Source organism: Silurus aristotelis, assembly GCF_946808225.1.
Source record: "Silurus aristotelis genome assembly, chromosome: 18".
NCBI classification, from domain to species: Eukaryota; Metazoa; Chordata; class Actinopteri; order Siluriformes; family Siluridae; genus Silurus; species Silurus aristotelis.
The window spans coordinates 939,333-960,895 of record NC_139591.1 but is presented as its reverse complement, the minus strand read 5'-3'; the positions used below and the strand labels follow the sequence as shown (position 1 = coordinate 960,895).

The 21,563-nt window shown below is 38.3% G+C and overlaps 2 protein-coding genes and 1 long non-coding RNA gene across 5 annotated transcripts in view; 1 reads left to right on the top strand and 2 right to left on the bottom strand.

Annotated features, from left to right (window-relative positions):
- Positions 1-55: 55 nt before the first annotated feature.
- Positions 56-4,624, top strand: LOC310740839. Its single transcript, XR_014537766.1, has 3 exons — positions 56-127; positions 363-389; positions 4,548-4,624. It is a non-coding gene; the product is annotated as an uncharacterized lncRNA (long non-coding RNA).
- Positions 1,572-9,669, bottom strand: gpat4 (glycerol-3-phosphate acyltransferase 4). 3 transcript variants are annotated; one of them, XM_083567904.1, is made up of 14 exons: positions 9,504-9,669; positions 8,271-8,670; positions 8,002-8,071; positions 6,832-7,123; positions 6,644-6,718; positions 6,411-6,500; positions 6,095-6,188; positions 5,779-5,894; positions 5,330-5,385; positions 5,148-5,233; positions 4,563-4,691; positions 3,094-3,173; positions 2,853-2,982; positions 1,572-2,696 (listed from the first exon to the last, which is right to left on the bottom strand). In XM_083567904.1, exons 2-13 carry the CDS (start codon positions 8,466-8,468, stop codon positions 2,874-2,876), a joined length of 1,395 nt encoding a protein of 464 aa, XP_083424030.1. In that variant the 5' UTR covers positions 8,469-8,670; positions 9,504-9,669; the 3' UTR covers positions 1,572-2,696; positions 2,853-2,873. The 3 variants fall into 3 exon arrangements, with proteins under 3 accessions (XP_083424030.1, XP_083424031.1, XP_083424032.1); XM_083567905.1 differs by having other exon boundaries at positions 1,572-2,714; positions 9,504-9,653; XM_083567906.1 differs by having other exon boundaries at positions 8,271-8,851; positions 8,910-9,635.
- Positions 9,670-11,544: 1,875 nt separating this feature from the next.
- cabp1b (calcium binding protein 1b) overlaps positions 11,545-21,563 on the bottom strand; it is a gene marked incomplete at its 5' end in the record, with an annotated part of 20,502 nt that continues 10,483 nt past the window's right edge. Inside the window, 6 exons of the mRNA XM_083567907.1 lie at positions 11,545-14,442; positions 14,567-14,639; positions 15,354-15,428; positions 15,556-15,665; positions 15,804-15,947; positions 16,445-16,475. Coding sequence (XP_083424033.1) covers positions 14,417-14,442; positions 14,567-14,639; positions 15,354-15,428; positions 15,556-15,665; positions 15,804-15,947; positions 16,445-16,475 — 459 coding nt within the window. The 3' untranslated portion in view covers positions 11,545-14,416. The remainder of the gene's footprint in view (positions 14,443-14,566; positions 14,640-15,353; positions 15,429-15,555; positions 15,666-15,803; positions 15,948-16,444; positions 16,476-21,563) is intronic.

The following is a 21,563-nucleotide window of genomic DNA, read 5'->3' as shown; positions in this document are numbered from 1 at the left end:
AAGGAAACGGAAATAAAACACGGTTCTCCGATTTTGGATTCGTGCGTCACAAAGTGCGGTGCACGTGACATTTCCACGCCTCGACTCATCCTCAAAGAACTCGAAAAGCTGTGAAGACAATAAACACGTGAGCGTTTTCATTTATTTTGCTAATGTTCAGGTTCACATTCGGTCATTTATTTATACTTTGATGTTTTGCTTTATTGAATTTTTTTCTTCACATTTGTCCAGTATGTTTTTATTTTATTTTTTTATTGTACCCCTGCACGTGCTTTGTGTAGGTATCATTTAAAATCTTGGCAATAAAAAATAATAAATAAAAATAATATTAAATTACACGCCTTTTTAATCTTTCTCGACAGATAGACAGCTCACTGAACATCTGTAAGGTGATAAACATCTGTTTCTCGGCCTCTGTGACTTCACCCTGATGTTCCTAATTTTTGTCCTTTGGTATTTTAGTTCACTTTATAAACACTGAAACACAGCAAACACCAGCCAGAAGTTTTTCCACACTTTCTCCTGCATGTATTTTACTTTTATTCTTATTATTTTCAGAATCGTACATTAACACTAAGGACATCCAAACTATGAAAGAACACGTGTAGACAAAAACAAACAAAAACGTGTTAAACACGTGAGCTACATTACTGTAATGTTAGTTTGTGGAAGCAGGTCGCATTATTTTATTATTCTAAGAAAACCACAGATTTCACATCTGTACAGGCAGAACAAAGATCCAGACAAACACCAGCAGTCATGAGCAGAGACTGAACAAAGCTTAGCTTTTTTCTCACAATGGGCTCGTTGTTTTTAAACACTTATTACTGTAAGCAGGAGAAAAGGTAAAACTCATAGCACACAAATAACACAGATATCTGTTATTGTTTAGGGCCACAAAAAATACTCTCGTCATCAGGGCGGGTTCCAGCAGATCACAAAAACAAAGCTGAAACTAATAGCACAGGAGTCACACTTACATCCATACAGCCAATGAGCTTTGGCCCAGAACGTTTACATATGGCTGCTTCTTTGATGGAGGTTTAACCTGCATTTATGGATGGTGTGGTGAACTGTGTTCACAATTATTTCTGGATGTGGTAATGAGCTCATGCATTGATTTCCTTTTTAGTTAAATGCAGTGCCACTTTAAAATACACCAATTATTTATACCTATTATTTATACTAGAACTTTTGCAGCCCTCTGTTTCCCTGTACCGACTTTATTGCAGCCATAAAAAAAAAAAAAAAATAAATTATAATAATAATTCCTTCACCTGATTGTTAATTACTGCTGACTGGACTAGAAATAATTCAAACCTTCAACCCAGTCACCTACTTCATAATTCTTTTTCTTTTTATTGGTACCACAAAAATGTAAAACAAGCATATAATGGGTATTTATAGGAGATCTTTTAAGATTCCTGGTATGTTTTAAAACTAATGAACGTGTGTGTATATATATATATATATATATATATATATATATATATATATATATAAAATAAACAGTCAGACATGCAGATGATTTTCTATCAAAATCCTGAACAAAAATATTCAGTAGACAGACGTGTTAATACAACATATTTATTTAATGAGAAATGGAGTAAACCATTCAGCAGAATTCGAGACGTTCGGTTTGAGAAGTCGACCACTTCCTAACAATTTCACAATAAATTTTCTCCCCTTTCATTTGAGACTCAGAATTACAGGATTGCTTTCGCACATGATGAGACTTTAAGGTATATTTTCAACAGTGCAGTTTCTCTTCTAGGATGTTTCTAGTGGCCGCTATAATATTATTGTTTAATAAGCATTTTAAATGTTGTACATTTAATTATCAGGACATAATGAGACACACACACACGTCTTAAGCTTTAAAAAAAAAAAAATCTGACCGAACAGCAGCACACACTTTACTCAAAGAGTGTCCGAGTTCAGAATCCAAACACCGAGTTTCTTTTTAAAAGAAAAACATGTCAGATTTCGACAGAAATTTTCAGACAGCAAACGTGTCCCTATTGTAACAGACGAGGAAAAATAAAAATAAATAATAATAAAAAAAAGATAATAAAACATACAAAATGTAACAAATGGTGTAACATAAAAGAAAATAAAAAGTGATGCAATGCCACTGCATGGACTCGTGCAAAAGTGCGCAAAATAACGTTTGTGAAATTTGTCAGCAAGCAAACGGATTCCGTGGGTTTCATTTGCGTAACTCAGTTCAGATTCTTCTGGTTTTGGTTCAGCTCAGCGTTCCATTCTGATCCAGATGAATTCAATGCAACTTGAACATGGTTTTTCAATGCTTCAGCTCAGTTTCTTATTCAATTCAGTTTTGGATCAGATTTTCTCAGATCTGCTTTAGTTCAGGTTAAATTCACTCGGATTTTCCTCAGTATGCATGTGATCGGGTTGAGATTTGTTATTTGGTTCGGTTCGACCCGTCCACTTTTGTTAAATTATAATTTATGTTCCATTCCACTTCGAAGCAGTTCGTCGTGTTCGGATCAGATCCATTCATCTATGGGTTCAGTTTCGCTCCATTTCAGTGAGATCTTTTCAGTTCAGTTCAGCTTTTATCTTGCGGAGGAGTTCAGCGAGGAGTTTAGCGATCTTGGCCCGGTGTTGGTGTGTGCCGTGGTTCAGAAACGTCCTGTGATCTGGGCACACTCAGAAGGTCTGCTCGCAATCTTCAGTCACATATATAACTGTAAATAAAAATAACAATTACGTGTGTTAGTATCTGCACGTGATCATCATGTCTGCACATTAGCACCACTATGGCTCTGGTGGGAGGGGTGTGTGTGTGTGTGTGTCTCTGGGTTGGTTTATTTGCTCTGATTTACCGGGCAGTGTGTCGATGTCGATCAGGAGCGACTGCAATCTTCACCGTTTCCCACCAACACTTTACTGTAGAGTTTCTGCTGCTCCTCCTTAAACACGTCCTTCACCTTCTCTCGTTTAAGCCCCCCGTCCCTGGAGCAAGAGAGCATTTAAAACACAATAAAACTGGGAGCGTTGATCATTTACTGTTCTAGAGTTTGCAGTAAAGTAAAAACATCAGTATGTGAATAAAGAGTGTGTTACCATAACAGATCGGCTAGACCTCCTTTCCTCGCTATGGCAGCCTTCACTCGGTTAGCAAACTGTACAGCGTCCTCGCCCTCCTACACACACACACACACACACACACACACACACACACACACACACACACACACACACACACACACACATTTTCAATAGATAGCAGTTAGTTTACAGACTCAGATTTATACTTTCACAACCATCGTTTTTCTTAACTTACAAAATACCATTACATCATCTATAACAAGCCACAGCAGGAATTTTCCTGTTTCATGTTTACCAATCACATAAAACTGGTTGGTGAACTTGGTAAAGTTTGCATTAAGAATAAAGAAAAAAAAAAAGATTCTTTGGAACATGATTTAATTTTCTTTTAACTTTATTGTTAATAAATGAAAAAATACTGGCTGTAGGGCGAAAGTAAAAGCACTGAGAGAATATTTATCTTCATCTAACACAAGAAACTCTTCCTGATGTCTAATAACACACACACACACACACACACACACACACACACACACACACACACACACACACACACACACACACACACACACACACACACAGCAGTGCTGATTAGCACAAAATCAAAGTCCACCAAGCGTGAAAATGTGACGTACAGCAGGATCAGCATGGGCTTATCTACAATTTATCAGTAAAGATGCTGAACTGATCATGAGAGATCGAGAAAACAAATATATATATATACACACACACACACACACACACATTAAATCTCAGGTAACTTGTTATTAACTGCAAATTATTCACACATTTGTATTTGTTCAAAATTTACCGTAAATTAATATTTTTTACGTGTGTAATTCTCTAATCAACATGCGCATGGACAAATATTAATGCTTTATGTGAATGTTTATTATTAACCAAACTGAGCATGAAGACAAAATATTCTTGTAAATGTTTTAAAGTAACAGTTACATTGAGAAAATTCACAATATAAATGTGAACTCAGAGAATCTGCTTCACCCAAAAACATCATATACAAACATGTACAAATTATTGTCCCTAATAAATCTGAACACAAAGAACAATGATTAGGCATGAGGGAGACAAGAGGAGAGGAGGAGAGAAGGAGGAGGAGAAGAAGAGGAAGGTTATTGCTTGGAAGGAGAATCTCACACGTAGCATATGCTTCCTGTATGAGGGATTTACGATAAACGAGGACGAAAAAACAGAAAGTTACATTTTAATACAAACTTTTGTTCGTCCTGCAAATCATTCGTAGAGCGCGTTCCTCACAATCCACGGTTCCACTGTGTGTAAATCATCGGGACACCAAACGGAACTTTTGCTATGTTTCCACATGGACGGTTTTAATTGCCAAATGTGTGCATCATGGCAGACTTTGGCTTGATTTGAAACTTGGTGCATCAATAAAAAAGATTTATTGATTGAAAATTATTTTTGTGTGTGTGTGTGTGTGCATAGTACAGATGTGAAAAACGTACCTCTCGGCTCATGGGTGGTAGATACCACACGCTGCAGACGATGGCCCAGCTGCTCATCATGTGGAGGAGATAATTCACCATGCCAAACTTACTGCTGTTCCAGAAAGCATCTCCGAACCTTGGGTCATACTGTCAAAACACACACAACACACACACACACACACACACACACGTTTAGATTAATCTACTCAGTTCAGGATTGTAATCATTACAGATGTTGAACATCATTAAACCTGGTGACTCTGAACAAGTGTGTTAAAGATGAAAGGTTCTGTTTTATTCAATTCTATCCAGTTTTATTAGTAGAGCACTTTTATCAATGGACACTGTCCCAAAGCAGCTTTATAGAGATTAAGAGGTTATAAGATAATACTGTATATATTAATACCCATCAGTTTATCCCTAATGAAAATGAATCCACAATGAAAAAACGCTGAGATGGCATAAAGAAGTAACACTGACCCAAAAAGACCATCCTCATCTTGAACAACGAGTGTCCAGTAATCACATTTCAAACATTTTTAACCCTATTTTTTTATATACATGTGCATCTTATTGTCTAAATGAATGGAGAAAAACTGATACCTTTATCGCCACTGGATAAACGGTGCATCCGATTTCAAAACTTCCCTTTTTAAACATCATTACTGAGGTGTTATTAATACAGGTGCCTGAGGAGAACAAACAACAATAATCCTGAGATTTAATACATTCCTTACATGATCATATGATAGCAATAACTCATTTAGATCAGAATTAAAACTTACCCTCTGGGAAAATGAGGATGGGCAGCTTGGATTTGTCTGCAACATGATCACTGAGTCTGCAAACGCAAAAACAGAACATCCTTAAATAACTTACAGTGGGAACATCGCCTTCGTTAGATTGCTGATCAGTTAAAGGGATGGTGAATGGAGTAAAACACAGGAGTCCTGATTAGGATACAACTAACAGGGTTTCTGCAGGTTTCACCGAGTCAAATTTAGGACTTTGAAAGACCTTATGAAGACCACTAAGAAGAAAATTTAAGACCTCAATCACGACATCGAAAACACACACACAAAGACGCTGTTAGCGACTGGCCTTACACGAACCCTAATTTCAGTTTCAAGCCAAATATCGCTAAACTTGCAATCGCTAAATTTTTTTAAATGTTTTACATCTGTGGTAGAATCTTTAAGATCTTTTTTTTTCCAGATTTACTGTGTATTTATACCGTTTGGCCACCAGGTGGCGATCTTTAACCTCTGATCTCTCAAACCAGACGTGAGGACAGGCCTTAACCATCGCTCTCTGAATCATGCCCATGAGACCACCGTGGACCTGTCCAACCTAACACACACACACACACACACACACACACACACACACACACACACACACACACACACACACACACACACACACACACACACACAGAGCACTTATTTTCATTATTTATTTAAGATTAATATATTTTTAATACATCGAGAGAGTTTCTAAAGTTGCATGAAAAAACCCTGAAAACGAGAAACAGGCAGTAAAACACTTACCATGGCATAACAGCCGTCACTGGCCAGGATGATGACATCGATGGGTGATGTGTGATTGGCCACACAAATCCCTCCATTCTTGGGTTTGTTTTCACTGTGGAAAGGAGACACAGCAGGTGTTGTGTGTAAAAACTGGGAATGTAACATACCACATCAATTATTCCTTTACACAAACAGCTCAAGTCAAGAGGCTTTTTTTTTATTAAAACAAAAAAAAAACAGTAACGCTACAGTATGGAGAAATAATGCCTTTTTTTTTATTTATTATTTTTTTTTTTTACACTATTGTCCTTTATCGCTAAAAGTATGAGATTACCTGTCGTGGTACGTGATGATGGCGGTTAGAGCACGAACACAGATCCTGTAGCACATCAGATGAGCATTTTCACTCAGGAAATTCTTCATCCTGTCAGAAACACAACAACGTCCTCTAGGTGAACTTCAGTCCTACATGTATACACCACACTCGGGCGTAATATTCCAACTCGTATATATTCTAAAGCCGTAGACAGAAACATGGTGGGGACTGATGAAGAAACAGGACCCTACCTGCCATTCGGGAGCAGACCGATGAGGGAGGTGAGAACCACAAGGAGTCCGACGCCAGTAAAAGCCAGAGTGACCCTGCGTTCATTCAAAAACAACTTTACTTTGCATTCTGACATTAATAACATTTGATCGAGCATCAGCTTGGTGTGGCTGGGATTTGAACTCATAACCTTTAGATCCAAAGGTACCTGAGAGGCAGCAGGACGCCATAACGGATGAGCACACCGAGCCCCCACAGCGTCGTCAGTCGCGTGCTGATGTTCTGGAAGTTGTAGTTGTAGTTGCTGCGCGTCAGCAGGTTCCACGACTCGATCTCTTCGGCTGAAAAGCGCTTAGTCACCTCGTCGTCCACAATGCTCTCGACCCCACGACGGCAGAAAAACAAGATGTCCGACATGTCGAACTCGGCCTCGGCTCCACCCACACGCCTCACTTCCTGTATTTCCTGCTCCAGAGATCCTTGCTCCTTCGTTATGATTCCTGAAAGGGAAGGGGGTTTAGACATCACATTTATAACTTAATAAGAGGTCAACCGATTGCTGAAAATATCTGCAAAAATCCATACAAGTAGTTTTTCCGGGTTGCATTATACAGTACGAAGGCGGCCTCTAGAGGCGAATCAATGACATTACGTGCTTGCTTCTTAAATTAATTTGTATTAATTTTGGATATTTATTTTCATGTCTTATTTTCCTCAATACTTATTAATATAATCATATCCATTTTATTTAGCACAATTTGATGATTCAGTACTTTTTTTATAATAAAGTTCTGTACTATTTTACATGGATGTTTGTGTTATGTTTTGTTTTTTGAATCCATTATTCATTTTAGAAAACTATCGGTTGCTTAATCGGTTATCGGAAAGCAAAAGCACGATCCAACCTCGCTATCGGTTTATTTAGTCAACCTCTAAATATTAATACATTACACTACATCGAATTCTGAATTCCGACTGCATTTATAGGATTTGGTGAACATCCATATAGCAGCGGTGCTCAAACTACTATCTGTATTTGATAATGAAGGTCAGCTTTCTTCTTATTATTAATAGAGGTCGAGGCATCAATAGTTGATTTCTGGAAATATCGATGATCAGCAAAACTCGTTAAAAAGTTACGATGACAGATTTTTGCCAACGCTGCTATTTTGGTTGAGGAGAAATAACGATGACGGAGCAGAATCCAGGAGCAGATTGTGTTACTGATCATCCTCAGCTGGTGAAACGGATTATTCTGTGCTTTAATCTTAGAGCAGGACTTTTCACTTTAGGTGTGTCGTGCCACCATTACTGAATTATAACTGGTTCGACATGTTCCAGTTATTTATAATTCGTAGTCAGGTGATCATTGCCTCACCGTTGCTGTACGGTTTGTAGAGCTGCTGGTTCTTCTCTTTCGCTCCTCTCTCCATCCTCAGGGTGGCCCACTGGAGAACAACAACAAAAAAAGAAGAAGAATTGTGAGAAATGACGCAGCTGTGTGTTCGGTTATATATTTAATTAATTTGAACTTCTTCCTGTCTCACTTCCTCCCCCTTTCTCTCAATCTCTTATCTCTCCGCTTATCTCCATCTGAGAAAAAAACGATTCTGATCACCAGATAAAACACTGAACGTTCCTCTTTACCTCAAATATCTTCAGCAGCGAGTTCATGTAGAGCCGCCGTATGCCGAAGGACACACCGAACACCGCGGGGACGATGATGAAGACCAGCAGGAGTGTGAACCACACGGTGAAGGAGATCCCCAGGAGCATGCAGATCAACCCGTCGAAGGGGAAGAGATACGACTCCATCGCTGTAGAGACCCGAGATCCTTCACTCATACAGGGGAATGTGGACTGTACTGCGTTTAGAGCCTCAGCTTCTGAAGCCTGCGCTGAAACAAGGCCTTCATGGGCTCACTTTGCAGCTTCAGCTCAGCTTATTGAAGGCACCAGGAGGCAAACTCCAAACTAAAAGGTTATACATTCAGCTCTCGGGGCGTGTTTTGGTCCGTAGCTCTCCAGAGCAGTTTTCATGTTCTCTCTGTAATGGAAAAAGCCACATTTATGTCCATGCTTCTGTAAATGAAGATCAAACACAACGTCTAGTGGGACTATCAGGAAGATCTTCATGTCAGTTAACAGCTTCCTACCTGCTGAATATAGGTTTTAACCCTTTACATCATGTCTACTCAACAAGGTGTCCAGCTCTCTCACCTTCTCATCTCCACATCTGTCCAGCTCTCTCACCTTCTCATCTCCACATCTGTCCAGCTCTCTTACCTCCACATCTGTCCAGCTCTCTTACCGCCACATCTGTCCAGCTCTCACCTCCTCCATGTGTCCATCTCTCGCACCTTATCATCACCAGTTCAGCACTCTCACCTTCTCACCTCACCTCCACATCTGTCCAGCTCTCTCACCTCCACATCTGTCCAGCACTCTCACCTCCACATCTGTCCAGCACTCTCACCTAAATATTATCTATTCATCTTTCTCACCTTCTCATCTGTCCTACTGATTAGTTAAAAGTCTATTTAAGTATAAAACATTATAGATTTTATAACATCTGCATGTAAAACAGTAACATCCGGGTAACAAAATCAGCACATCATTCGACACTGGCTGTATCTGTACCGCGCGTGCGCACAACTAATCCTGAGCATGCACTTGGTTTATTCCCGCTGCACCGCTAACACATGAACATATAGGAAATAATAATAAAACACATTGAAATCAGGAACAATGTGTTATAAAACACCAGTTTGGTGTGTTTTTTTATCGCTTTTTAATGTTCACGGTCAGAGAAGCCCGTAAAACCTCAGGCTCAGGCGGCTCGAGCGCATTTCCTTTAAACATGCAGCTGCACAAACTCACCCGTCTGAAGAACATCAGGGCGATGCGGATCTTCTGCTGGGGTTTGAGCTCATGTGTAGAAACTGCGCCCTGATCCACATTCAACCGACACGCAGATCAGCAGAGCCGGTACGGGCACAGCAACAATAGCGTGATAAGAAACCGGAAACCGGAAGCCGGACGTGGCACTTTTAAATAATATAATATAAAAGACGCGAGCGTGAACCGCTGTAAAATATTTATTGTTCTGTTTAGTTCTATAGATGTAGCACGCTGAAAAATTCTAAATCATTGCTTATATGTCATATCTGCCCTTGTGTAAGCGTTCAAAAAGGCATTTTGCAGAATTATTAAATATATTTCCTGCAAATAAAAAGTCTGCTTTAAGTCCAACGTGGGTGTAATACCACCTCTGTCCAGTAGGTGGCATCTATGATTTAATAGAATTTCATAGTTGAGCTATAAAACTATAAAATATATAGTAGTTATTAGAGGTGTAACGGTACACAAAGTTCGGTATGTAACTCGGTTTTTAGGTAACGGTTCGGTTCAATTTCGGTACACTTATGGGGAAGAAAGAGGAAATGCAAAAAAAATGTGCTTTTTTTTTTTTTTTTAAAATAAACGCAGTTTCTTATTAACATTTGTGATTATCAACAGTTTCAATTTTACAACAGTTTTAAATTAAATGCCTGCTTGGTTTAGCTAAAAAAAATAAAAAAATAAAAAATCGAATAAATCAAGTAAATGTAATACACTTTTTTTATATTGATTAAATTGAATGAAATTTAATAGAAAAACGTATTAAACAGTTAAATTAAACAGTTAACATTTGTTTGACCCCATTTGAGTAATACAGATGTGTATATATGTGTGTGTGTGTGTGTGTGTGTGTGTGTGTGTGTGTGTGTGTGTGTGTGTGTGTGTGTTACATTTAATATATATATATATTTAATTTTCTAAAGATATGGTTTGCTTATTTCAGCATACTTGAACAAATGTCTTCATTCTGATATGAGGACTTGTCAGGATTTTCTTCTTTTAAGATAAATTCTTGTAACTGTAAATAAAAATAATCCATATCACAAGTGTGTCGCAAAAACGTTGGTGATGACTGGAAGTAGAAGCAATTTTGCGCATGTGCAAAACAAAAATCGTTTGGTACAAATACGTGAACCGTTACACAGATCATAGTTATAAATATTATTATTATTATTATTATTATTATTATTATTGTATATTATTATTATTATTATTATTATTATTGTATATTATTATTATTATTATTATTATTATTATTATTAGCTTCAAAAAGCTATAATCGCAATAATAATCTTTAAAAGTTACATCTCATTCCAAGCGTAAATACAGAAAATAAAAATACGATAAAAAAAAAATAATAAATAATAATAATAATAATAAAAATAAAAATAAATAAAATAAACAGATACACAGATACATCACAAAAATAAAAAAGATCACCTGAAAGCTATCCATAATAAGTATACAGTAGATGTTAAACACACACAGTCTGGCCAAAAGATTGTAGACACGTCACAATTCTTCCCATATGTGGTTTTTCTCCTTGGAACGTTGCCACACAGTTGGAAGCAAATCAACCAACCACTTTTGGGATCAATTGGAACACTGATTTCACCTCAGACCTCCTTATCAAGCCTCAGGGTCTGATTTCACTAATGACCTCATGGCTGAATGAACACAAATCCCCACAGCCACACTGGGAAATCTAGTGGAAAGCCGTCTTAGAAGCTTCAAATCCATATTAATGGCCATGGTTTTGGAAATCGATGTTGAACCATCGCATTGCTAATGTGTGTGTTCTAACGTCCAGCTCCAGTATTTGCAGAGAACATATTAAAGATTGGTGCAATATTTATATGAAAGATAAAAATGAGCTTAAAAGAAGTTCATAACATAAGCCTTTATTAAACTTGACATGCATTGAATCATACAACTGAAACAAACCTGAACAAATTGAAGACACTTTAAAGGAGGACAAAAATAAACACTCTTCTCTCCTTCTTTCTCACACACACGTATGTTTTTTCTTTTTTTCTACTTTTGAGGTGTAATATGTTGAGAATTGTCAGCACTCACAGTAAAGATCAGAATGCACACATCTACAAGTCTGGGTCAACATTATATTTCATGCAGGGGATAAAAACACAACACCGGACAGACAGCCATGAGGTTTTTCCCCCTATAAATAATTGTTCTTTTGACTTTCCTCATATGAAAACTGTGTCGCATTTTATGTGCAGTGCACAGAGGGAGTGTAAGTACTGTTGCTTTTTCACTGTGGTGTACATGTGGATTTATTACAGAGCCGAACGAAAGGCGAACATCTCCATGTTGGGTTTAATGCACCACATAGGGTTTAGAAATCTTTTCAGATTCTCTATGTGGTGGACTTCTGGAGCTTGACATAGAGCATAGGTGCTTTTATTCTGTACATTATTCTCCATGTAGTGCTTTCGAGACCTGAATAGGAAGCTGTATTCCAAATACCTGCTGGTTGCACATACAGTGAGCTTGTGCATAAGATGCATTGCTGATCTAATGCACTAGACTGTACACTAGGTGCCTTTATTCAAGTGTCTCATACCCTAAACGGCTTGACGTTTACTTAGGGGGACGTTTCATCAGACTATAATGAGATACATCCCTTAGAAGTGCAACGGAGTCCATGTACAGCACAGTGCAAAGTGTAGGATTGGTGATTTTAAGGTTTTTTTCTTGTTCTTTGCTAATCTGCATCGCTAATATACACATGAATTTGCTAGTTCTCCATGCTAACTAACCCGAACCCCAGCTAAAAGACTAACATTACACTCTTAAAAATGAAGGTGCTGGAAAATAAACAAAGGAACGAAGCCATATAATGACTATTTCTCTATTTCTGTAAAATATATGACCTGAAGAAGTATTTCTTTACTTTTCTGTATGTCACACTGGTGCAAATCACAAGACACTTTTTATTTGATTATAATTATTTTGATGTCCTTTTCATTATTATATTAATTGACACATTGCTTGAATTGATTGATTTCTAATGTGTTCTATCAGTGATGTTACCTCCAATAAATACCTAAATAAAAGTGTATTATGGAATATTTATATGTCTTGGAGTGTATAATGTATAAAAGCGATGCTTAAGCAAACCAAAAGCATGGATGGTCAGTTGCATGGTTATAACACCTGCATATTTAAGAGTGTATCACAAAATGGTGTCAGTTTTACAGCTGAAGCAACATTACGTGCATATTCTTCACAATTTATTATTATATATACATTTATATTTAAAAAATGATCTTATTATTGCTGCTATTTACATAAAGGATCTTAGTGACAAGCCTTTTCATATCTTTTATATGCATTTATCAGACAGAAACCTGAGTATTCATGCAATTATCTTCACAGCCAGTCATGTTGTAGCAGCCTCACCAAAACTGGAGAACTGAAGATTGGAAAAGGGTTTTAAGGCTTTGTATCTCCATTATTTGTGTTGCTGTCAAATAATTGGATAATTGCATGAATAATCAGGTGTGTATATGTTCCTGAAAATGTGAACGTTGAGAGTACGAGGTGGTATCAGAAAGTTTGGAGATTCGCTCTGTTTATAAGAAAGTATTTTATTTATCTACATTTCCACATGATCACCTTCAAAATAGTCTCCTTGCACAGTAATACAGCGTCCCCAGCGTTCTTCTGGAATGTGTCCTGAAAGTCTTCTTTTCGAAGTGTGTCAAGCATCTTTCCTCAACGGTGCCAAAACTGCGAGCCGGATCTTCATCTTTGGAAGGAGGACGAAGTCCACGAGAGCAGGGTGGGTGTGGGTGAAAGTAGGGTGGGTGCGGATGTGAGATCATGTAGTTTCCAGGGAGAAACTCACTTGTGAGGAGATTTCGGCGACATGGTCAAAACAGCACCGGTTGCACAGCTCCTGGTGTACACAGGACAACATCTTTTTGGCACACTGACTTATGAAGGAAAGTGCTTCCTGTGACTGTGCGTGCAGCCCTGTGCTGCCATCTGTTGGTGTGTCTCGAAACTTTTTGATACAACCTCGTATGCTATGTTTTTTGGGATGTGTGTAAATAGATTTGTATATTGTTTTAAAAGAAAACACAAAACTGTTAAATGAACGATGAACGAATGAACAATGTGCAGATTTGGTTTAATCTTGTGATGTTACTAAATGGAACTGTAGTAACTGAAACTCATTCATGCACTGAATCTCAGAATCTTATAATATCAGCTTGGGGAAAAAACAAAACAAAATCCCGTGTTGTGCTTTTTTTGCTTTAAGCAAACTTTTGTTTTGTTTTGTATATGATATCGGTAATTTCTACTGGTGTTCCCATTCTCTTAGTGGAGATTAGTCTCAATGTGCTCTTTTAATATCTAGCAGGAGTTTAGTGCGTTGCATGCGTGACCCTCGCTGCACGGCTGGCCATGCTTGTCCAGTATAAAAAGCTACTTTAAATGGTTCCTAAAGGACACACAGTCCTACATGTAAGATGGGCTTCTCACACTCACTCTGACGATGGAACGGACATCTTCACAGAAACACAGACACAAAAATCGTTATATTGCATATCCGTTCCACGTGGTGTCTTGCTCGGATTCTCCTGGCAAGAACTTCACAGTATTGTAGCGATATGTTGATTATCATCTGGAAGATGTGCTTGGTTTAAAGCCGGATATAAAACGTTTTCTTGCAGCATCGTTTTTTTTTTTTTTTTTTTGCTCAGCTAGTAGTCTTTATAAAGGCGATATAAAGGGCTTTCATGCTTCTTTGCAGGGTCAGAGGTCAGAGGTTGTATTCCAGACATCCCTTCTTATCTCCTCCATGCTAATCTCCTGCTTCATCTTAGAAACGTCTCTCCGATCTGATCAGACATTCCTGCGTGTCAGCGTGACATCATTCGAACAAACTCTGAGAGAAGGAGAACAAACGCTTTGCTGTAGGTTCATCTAACATAGCAAACATCACTCAAACGCTATTTTTTTAAAAAGTATATTCATGTGCTTGTGATGTAGTCTCAGATGCAAACACACACCTTCAAAATCCACATGTCCATCACCATTAAGATCAATGTCCTTCAGGATATCCTCTAATTCTTTATGTCTAACCTGCAGTAAAAAAAACAAAAAACAATGCAGATTTGAACAAGACCAAACATACCAATACAAATTCAGTCTCCTGAAGAGATCATACCATCATAAATCTGCTTGTTCCTCAGTGCAATGTGCCCAGTCCAATCCAAGTTACACATTAAAACAAGCTTATTCAGAAAATTGCATAATTCTATCCTAAAGGGAAGTTTATCAGCTGAATGACGTCTAATCAATTATAGCATGGGAGTGGCAGCAGGACATCAAGGACCATCTTAGAACAAAAGGGAAGGTGAGCATGATTAGCATTTGGAAAGTCACCCTGCTCTGAGCATTGTTACAGGGTGATGACTCTGCAATAGCAATAAAGTGAGAATAAGTAGTGGTCACTGTGCATTACAATCCACAATCTGCATTTAAAACCACATTTCATTTACATTTCAGAATGGAAGACTTGTTTAAAAACAGTCCTGAGGTCTCCTGAGATCTTCAACAACCTCATCATTGTTTTTACAGTGCACTCAACCAAGAATAGTGCTTTTCTTCTAGACGCAAATAATTCACTGGTGAACTGGATTCAGGGATCTGCTGCACGTGAGACTTTTATCACTTATATTCAGTCTCGGTCTCTCATTGTGCATTTCTCAGTATGTTCCTCGCCACTACTCCCAGCAGGGTTCACACATTTGAAAGACATGTGGTGTAGTACAATGGAGAAGAATGACACAGAACCTGTTGTCCCAGCAGTTTCTTCATGGCCTCTCGTAGTTCATATGTGCTGATTTGACCGTCTCCATTAGCGTCGAACTGAAAGTAATGAAAAACAATGTGTCTTTGTTCTACTGTTCAGGTTCAAACAGTGGGATGTTCTCATCAAGTGCAGATCAAACGTATTGTTATTCCTACATTCAGGTCATTGAGGGCTTTTATTCACCTCTTTAAAAGCGTCTCTGAGCTCCTTTACTCCGATCATATCAGCCGTTTCTGCTAACAGTTTTGGTCCCATCAGTTCCACAAAGTCTTCGAAATCCACGTGACCCCCCACTAAGAGAACACAGAAAAATCAAAACGGATAAAAGATGATTCAATATTGTCCACCTTTTCTTTTTAAATCCATTCCTGACATTTGGAACGGAGCCAAAATGGCTGATGTTGTTTCTCTGTGTGTTCTGAGGGACATACTGTTCATGTTGACTCGCTGACTTAATTCAATCAACTCCATCTCTGTAGGCATGTAACCCATCGTCCTCATGCAGACCCCCAGATCCTTACAGTTAATCAGGCCGTCTCTGTCCTTATCAAACTCCTGAAAAGCTTCTTTGAGCTCTGCAAACACAACAGAAACACAACATTAGAGCAGGATTGATCAATAAAAAAACGCTGTGTTTTGATCGCTTTAAATTCGAATAATTTCGAATAATTATTTGAAAAATAATAATAAATTTTTTACAATTAAATAATATAATATAATTAATTTCAAAGCAAAGTCTAAATTGAATCATTGAAATCAGTTCAGTCCCCGAAAATTATTTCGATTATTAATGCTGTTTATTATTAAAAAGAATATTTCTAAATAAGATTACTTAGATTTACAGCATTTTGGTAGACGCCCTTATCCAGAGCGACTTACATTTATCTCATTTATACAACTGAACAGCTGTGGGCTTAAGGGCCTTTCTCAGGGGCCCAGAAGTGGCAGCTTGGTGTGGCTGGGGTTTGAACTCACGACCTTTTAATCCAAAGTCCTTTGCCTTGAAATCTTGTTTATTTCTATATTCCTTGAATAATGTATTATATTATTAGCTTCATTTTAGAAATCTTACCATCCAGTTCTTCAGGTCTCAGCTCTCGGTCCTGAAAGAAAGAAAAAAGATTTATATAAAAAATAGCAAATGAAAAAAAAGAAATCTGTTGTTCTGCTTTCTTTTCAGCTCATTCTGTATCTGTAATTAAAAAAAAGCACCAGTTTATTTATCGAATCTACAGATAAAGAATTAAATTCTGATTAAGTCGAACATTTTGACTTTGCAAATGTGTTTTATTTATATTACTTATTGATTTTTATACTCTGTGTTTGATGGTTGTCTTTCCACTGCTCGGTAATCAGTGTGTTTCAGCACAATTAGGGTTGAATTTTTTAATCCTGTTTTTATGCCTGTGAGTCACATTAAAATGTTTTTCCTGGCAAATTAGCAACAGCAATTACAAGAATAAACAACAACCATAAAAAAGTCAATATTCATAAGCATTCATCAGCTTTTTTTATAATCTGTGATACAGAAGTAAGGGCTCGAGTTCACACCTATCTGTGACTATGTGCAGTTAATCAGCACACATTTACCTTCAAATGCATCACTGCTGTCTGGATATTATTATGTGTGGACATGGTGGTGTGTGAGGACACGATGTACAATATTTTAGACACATATCTGTGGGTCATAGGTGAAGAATTAATTGAGTTAATATTATCTAGACTTTTGTTTGCTGATCTGATGCTAAGCTTGAACACATACTGTATGTTATGTGTAGTGGTTCCTGTCTGCACTCAGACCATTAGAACACACTACAGTTAACATGGCTGCATGATAAATGTGTATTAAATGTAAATAAAAGCACTTGGTTGAGGGCTTCTGGATCTGATTGTATATTCAGTCAGCAGGTTCGGGCCCCAGGGAGATCATCGAATTCTGACGATGACACAGGAATTCATGTCTGGCAGGAAAATGACAAAAGTGGCTTCAGGAAAGTCATTAGGGGCCTTTAAGAGCTCAGGTATGTGGAATTAGGCAATTAGTGCTTACAGGCAAGGCAACACAAAGAATAAACGACATAAATCACACCAATTCTGATCATTTAGTACAAAAACATTTTTATTAACAAAAAAAGCAAAAAATGTAAAAAGTACAAACCCCCCCCCCCCAGCAAAAAAACCCCAAACAACTAAAACAGACAGAAAATCAAAACGTGTAGAATGTTTTGATTTCCCTTTTGCTAAATCTCAAGAAATGGGTTGAAGTTGCTACAGAAAGAAAAACTCCGAGCTTTACACAGATATGATTCATTTGAGAAATGTGCCTTCGATTTTGTTCTATTTATAAATTAATCTACAATATCTGAATATTGCAAATTTGAAAAAATGTAAAAGATTTTATAAAAGGATGCACACACACACACACACACACACACACACACACACACACACACACACACACACACACACACACACACAAGCATGTTCTTTTCGTTTTTAAGAAACAAACTCAGTAAAAGGCAAAACACATGATGTGACAGTGAACGAGTGGAAGAAAGTTCTGTGGAGACATTTTTGTCTCTACCAGAAGATGTGATCAGACTTCCTCACCCCCACACTCACACATGGAGGTGGAAGTTTAATGGTTTGGGGTTGTTTTGGAGCAGTGAAGGTTCCGGAACGTGAAAGGAATCCTGAACCAACACAGCCCCTACTCCATACGTCATCACCATGCAGTTCCTTCTGGACTGCGTCTCATTGGAATCGACTTCACCGTACAACAAGACGATGAGCTGAAGCGCACGTCTGAGTTCTGTACGTGTTATTTAAAGAGCAGACAGACGTCTGGAGTGATATCTATCATGGACCTATCATGACTTGCCCAGTCACCGCAACTCAATCCTACTGATCTGCTCTGAGATGAACAAGAAAATCTTCATCTTGTGAAGAACATCTTTGAGGAGTTTTACAAGAGACACAGCAAAATATTTCAGCTAAACATTTGGAGAAGCAAAGTGTCCAGATGCTGAGAGTGTAAAACTGTTCTTCATGCTGAAGGAGGATTTTTTTTGTGAGAATAAAGTGGAACATCTGGACATTTATCGATTTATTTTTGTCAAATGAAATCTTTAGATTGTTACATTACCGAGTTTGTTGAATAGAAACAAAGGGAACACACACGTGTCTCTCAAACACCATAAAACACTCTTACTGGGTTTGCAGTAATGAACTAAACTCTGTGGAACAGTTGTGTTTATATTATTATAGAGGTTATTATAGAGGTTATTATAGAGGTTAGTCTGTGTGTGTGTACACACTTACGTACAGCCTGCCGACTCTCGAATCCCTTGCGTAGGAAGATGCACGCAGGACCGAGCACACTGTGTACATAAGTGGAGTTTTGAGATGACAGGGTGTGGCTTGAAGCTCCGCCTTCATCACGTGCAACAGCTTTGTAGCTCCGCCTCCGGTCCTGATGTGAGCCGGTGTTTTAGGGAGGGATATGACAAGCAAGGTGGCACAGAAATGATCAAAGACGGAGACGATCTCTCTCTATGTATGTGTAATACTTTATGTTAACGATTTGATGACATACACTATATGGAATCAAAGTTTTTGGACACCTGACCATAAGCTATGCTCTGTGCTTCTTTTTGAACATACCATTCCATATTTAGTGCCCGTTTGCTGTTATAATGATCTAAATAAACTCCTCTGGGATGAATTTTGTCGAGATTTGTGGAGATTCATTTAGTGAGTTAGTAAATGATGTAGGTGAGGTGAGGAGGTTTCTGGGGTGCAGTCAGCGTGAAACATTTATCCCAAAGGTGTACAATAGGGGTGGAGCTCTACAGCAGCAGATCTTTCACACATTTAGAATCCATGGAAAGCAGATCTTCATGGACCTGGTTTTGTGCACAGGGGTATTGTTATGCTGGAACAGGTTTGGGTCTCCTAGTTTAAGTTAAGGGGAAATTTAATGCAGCATCCAATGCAATTGTGCGCCTCCAACTTTATGCTAACATTTTGAGGAAGAACCACATATGTCTCAGGTGTCCCAATACTTTTGTGCATATAGTGTATGAGAGTAGAGCAAAATCCATAATACACTTTACCTCGTCCTTGTTTATTCTTCTAAGCTCTATTCATTGGTTTGTTTATTTTCTATTTACTTTAATATACTGAGGTGCCATCAGATTTACAATGTACTCAAATAAAGCTACAACACATCTTTCAGCAAGTAATCAAAGATCATAAAACTTATAAAAACAGCATTTATGCTTGTGTTGTAACTAAAATACTTTAGTGTGAAAATCCATTTAACGTCTTATATCTGAAACTCTATTTTCATCAGCTGTGCATTATAGACTATGAAACGTGTGCATTATAATCCCATAACATTCCCTCAACATTCCCTGATATACCTACACATTTACTGCTATAAAATATTGCACAAATATTCCATGTCACGTGTTCGTCGTGTTCATCAGATTCCTTCATTCATTATTCACTCTTATTAAAGGTGTTACATTTTTAATGCAGGTCTGATCTTTCCTTTTTTTACTGAAACATCAATTATTGCTTAAGTACAATTAATAACCTGTCATTAGAAGGACCTGGCACACACTGGCATCAAATTAAAGCAAAGCTATGCAACAAACACACACACACACACACACACACACACACACACACACACACACACACACACACACACACACACACACACAAAACAAACTTACATATATTTAAAGTCCTGTTTTCTCGAATGATTACATGAGCACAGCATGCATACATTTAATTTTGTGAGTGTCCTCAATCCTGCTCACTGGTTGGTGTGTGTGTGTGTGTGTGTGTGTGTGTGTGTGTGTGTGTGTTTTTCTGTGTGTGTGTGTGAAATAAGCATCTGCCCTCTACTTGAGCATGACCTTCACGGTCCATCTGTGTGCGTGTGTGTGTGTGTGTGTGTGTGTGTGTGGTAGAGAAAGTGTCCTGCTCTCTTACACCCCCACTGACAGTTCACACAGATTAACGTAACGCAGTGGGGTGTAGACAATTTCCAACCTCGAGCTTGATGAAGAAACAGGCTGAAGCAGTAGCGGTGATGGTTAACTTTCACAGGAGGCAACAGCTGAGAGAATTCAGTCAATTCAGATGTTCGAGGGATTTGGAAACACTGGTGAAGGGGGAACTGATCTGACAGTCAGGGGTTCATGCCCTGGTATCACCAAGCTGCCACTCTTGGGGCCCTTAACCCTGTGTGCACCAGGGGCCTTGTATCATGTCTGATCCCTGACTCTGACTGCAGGTCTGGGAAATGTAAAGAGTGTGTGTGTGTGTGTGTAGTGAACATGTGACCAGTATAAAGCCTTTTTTCTCTTCATTGTGATTTCACTGATGGGTGCAGTCCGATATTTATTCTCATTACGTGAGTGAAAAGCGTCCAATAAAGTCAGCGATCACAAGTTGAGACAGGAGCTCGTGTGAAACACTGCGCGGTGTGTAAAAGCAATCAGCTGAGAGCAGGAAAGCCATCAGTGTAATAAACACTCTCTTTCTCTCTTTATATAATCCTGCTATTACGCTTTTAATGTCTTAAAGAGCTGAAAGTGCATAGCGAATACTTTTACTGTCACAACATGTGCAGCTTACTACACACACACACACACACACACACACACACACACACACACACACACACACGCGGTTTATAATTTGACTTGCACGGCAATGAGAAACAAAGGAAGGCGAATGGATAATCTCTCATATGCAGCAGATTCCTGAATCCAGATTATCATCCATCTATCTGTTTAGGAGCATCAACACTTCTATAAAAAAAATTATTAATTTCTTCCCCTTTTTAAATCCTTTTTAATTTTCTTTTTATTCCTATTTCATGCTATGCAGAAAAGTTAATGCAGTTTCCATTGTATTTGGTGAACAGGCGTGGTTCTGCTCATCTACTCCTGCATCTGCCAATCAAGCGATCACAAGCGATTAAAGACGTGTCACGTGAAAGAGTCAGCGATTCTGCACTCTGCACTCTCACGTCTTAATAGCGCAGATAAAACCTTCAATCGAGTTGATCGATCTTTTCGTGCCAATCGCATTCTGTGAACTCAGTGGCGTCTGTAGGACAGGATGGAGTCTGTAAATGAAACGTTTTTCCTTTTCACATGTACAAATGGAAC

Coding starts and splice junctions, on each gene's coding strand:
- gpat4 (XM_083567904.1), bottom strand. CDS start 8,468: ATGAGTGAAGGATCTCGGGTCTCTACAGCGATGGAGTCGTATCTCTTC. Junction 5,895..6,094: donor GTGACGGCTGTTATGCCATG/GTAAGTGTTTTA, acceptor TGTGTGTGTTAG/GTTGGACAGGTCCACGGTGG. Junction 2,983..3,093: donor GGTCTAGCCGATCTGTTATG/GTAACACACTCT, acceptor CTCTTGCTCCAG/GGACGGGGGGCTTAAACGAG.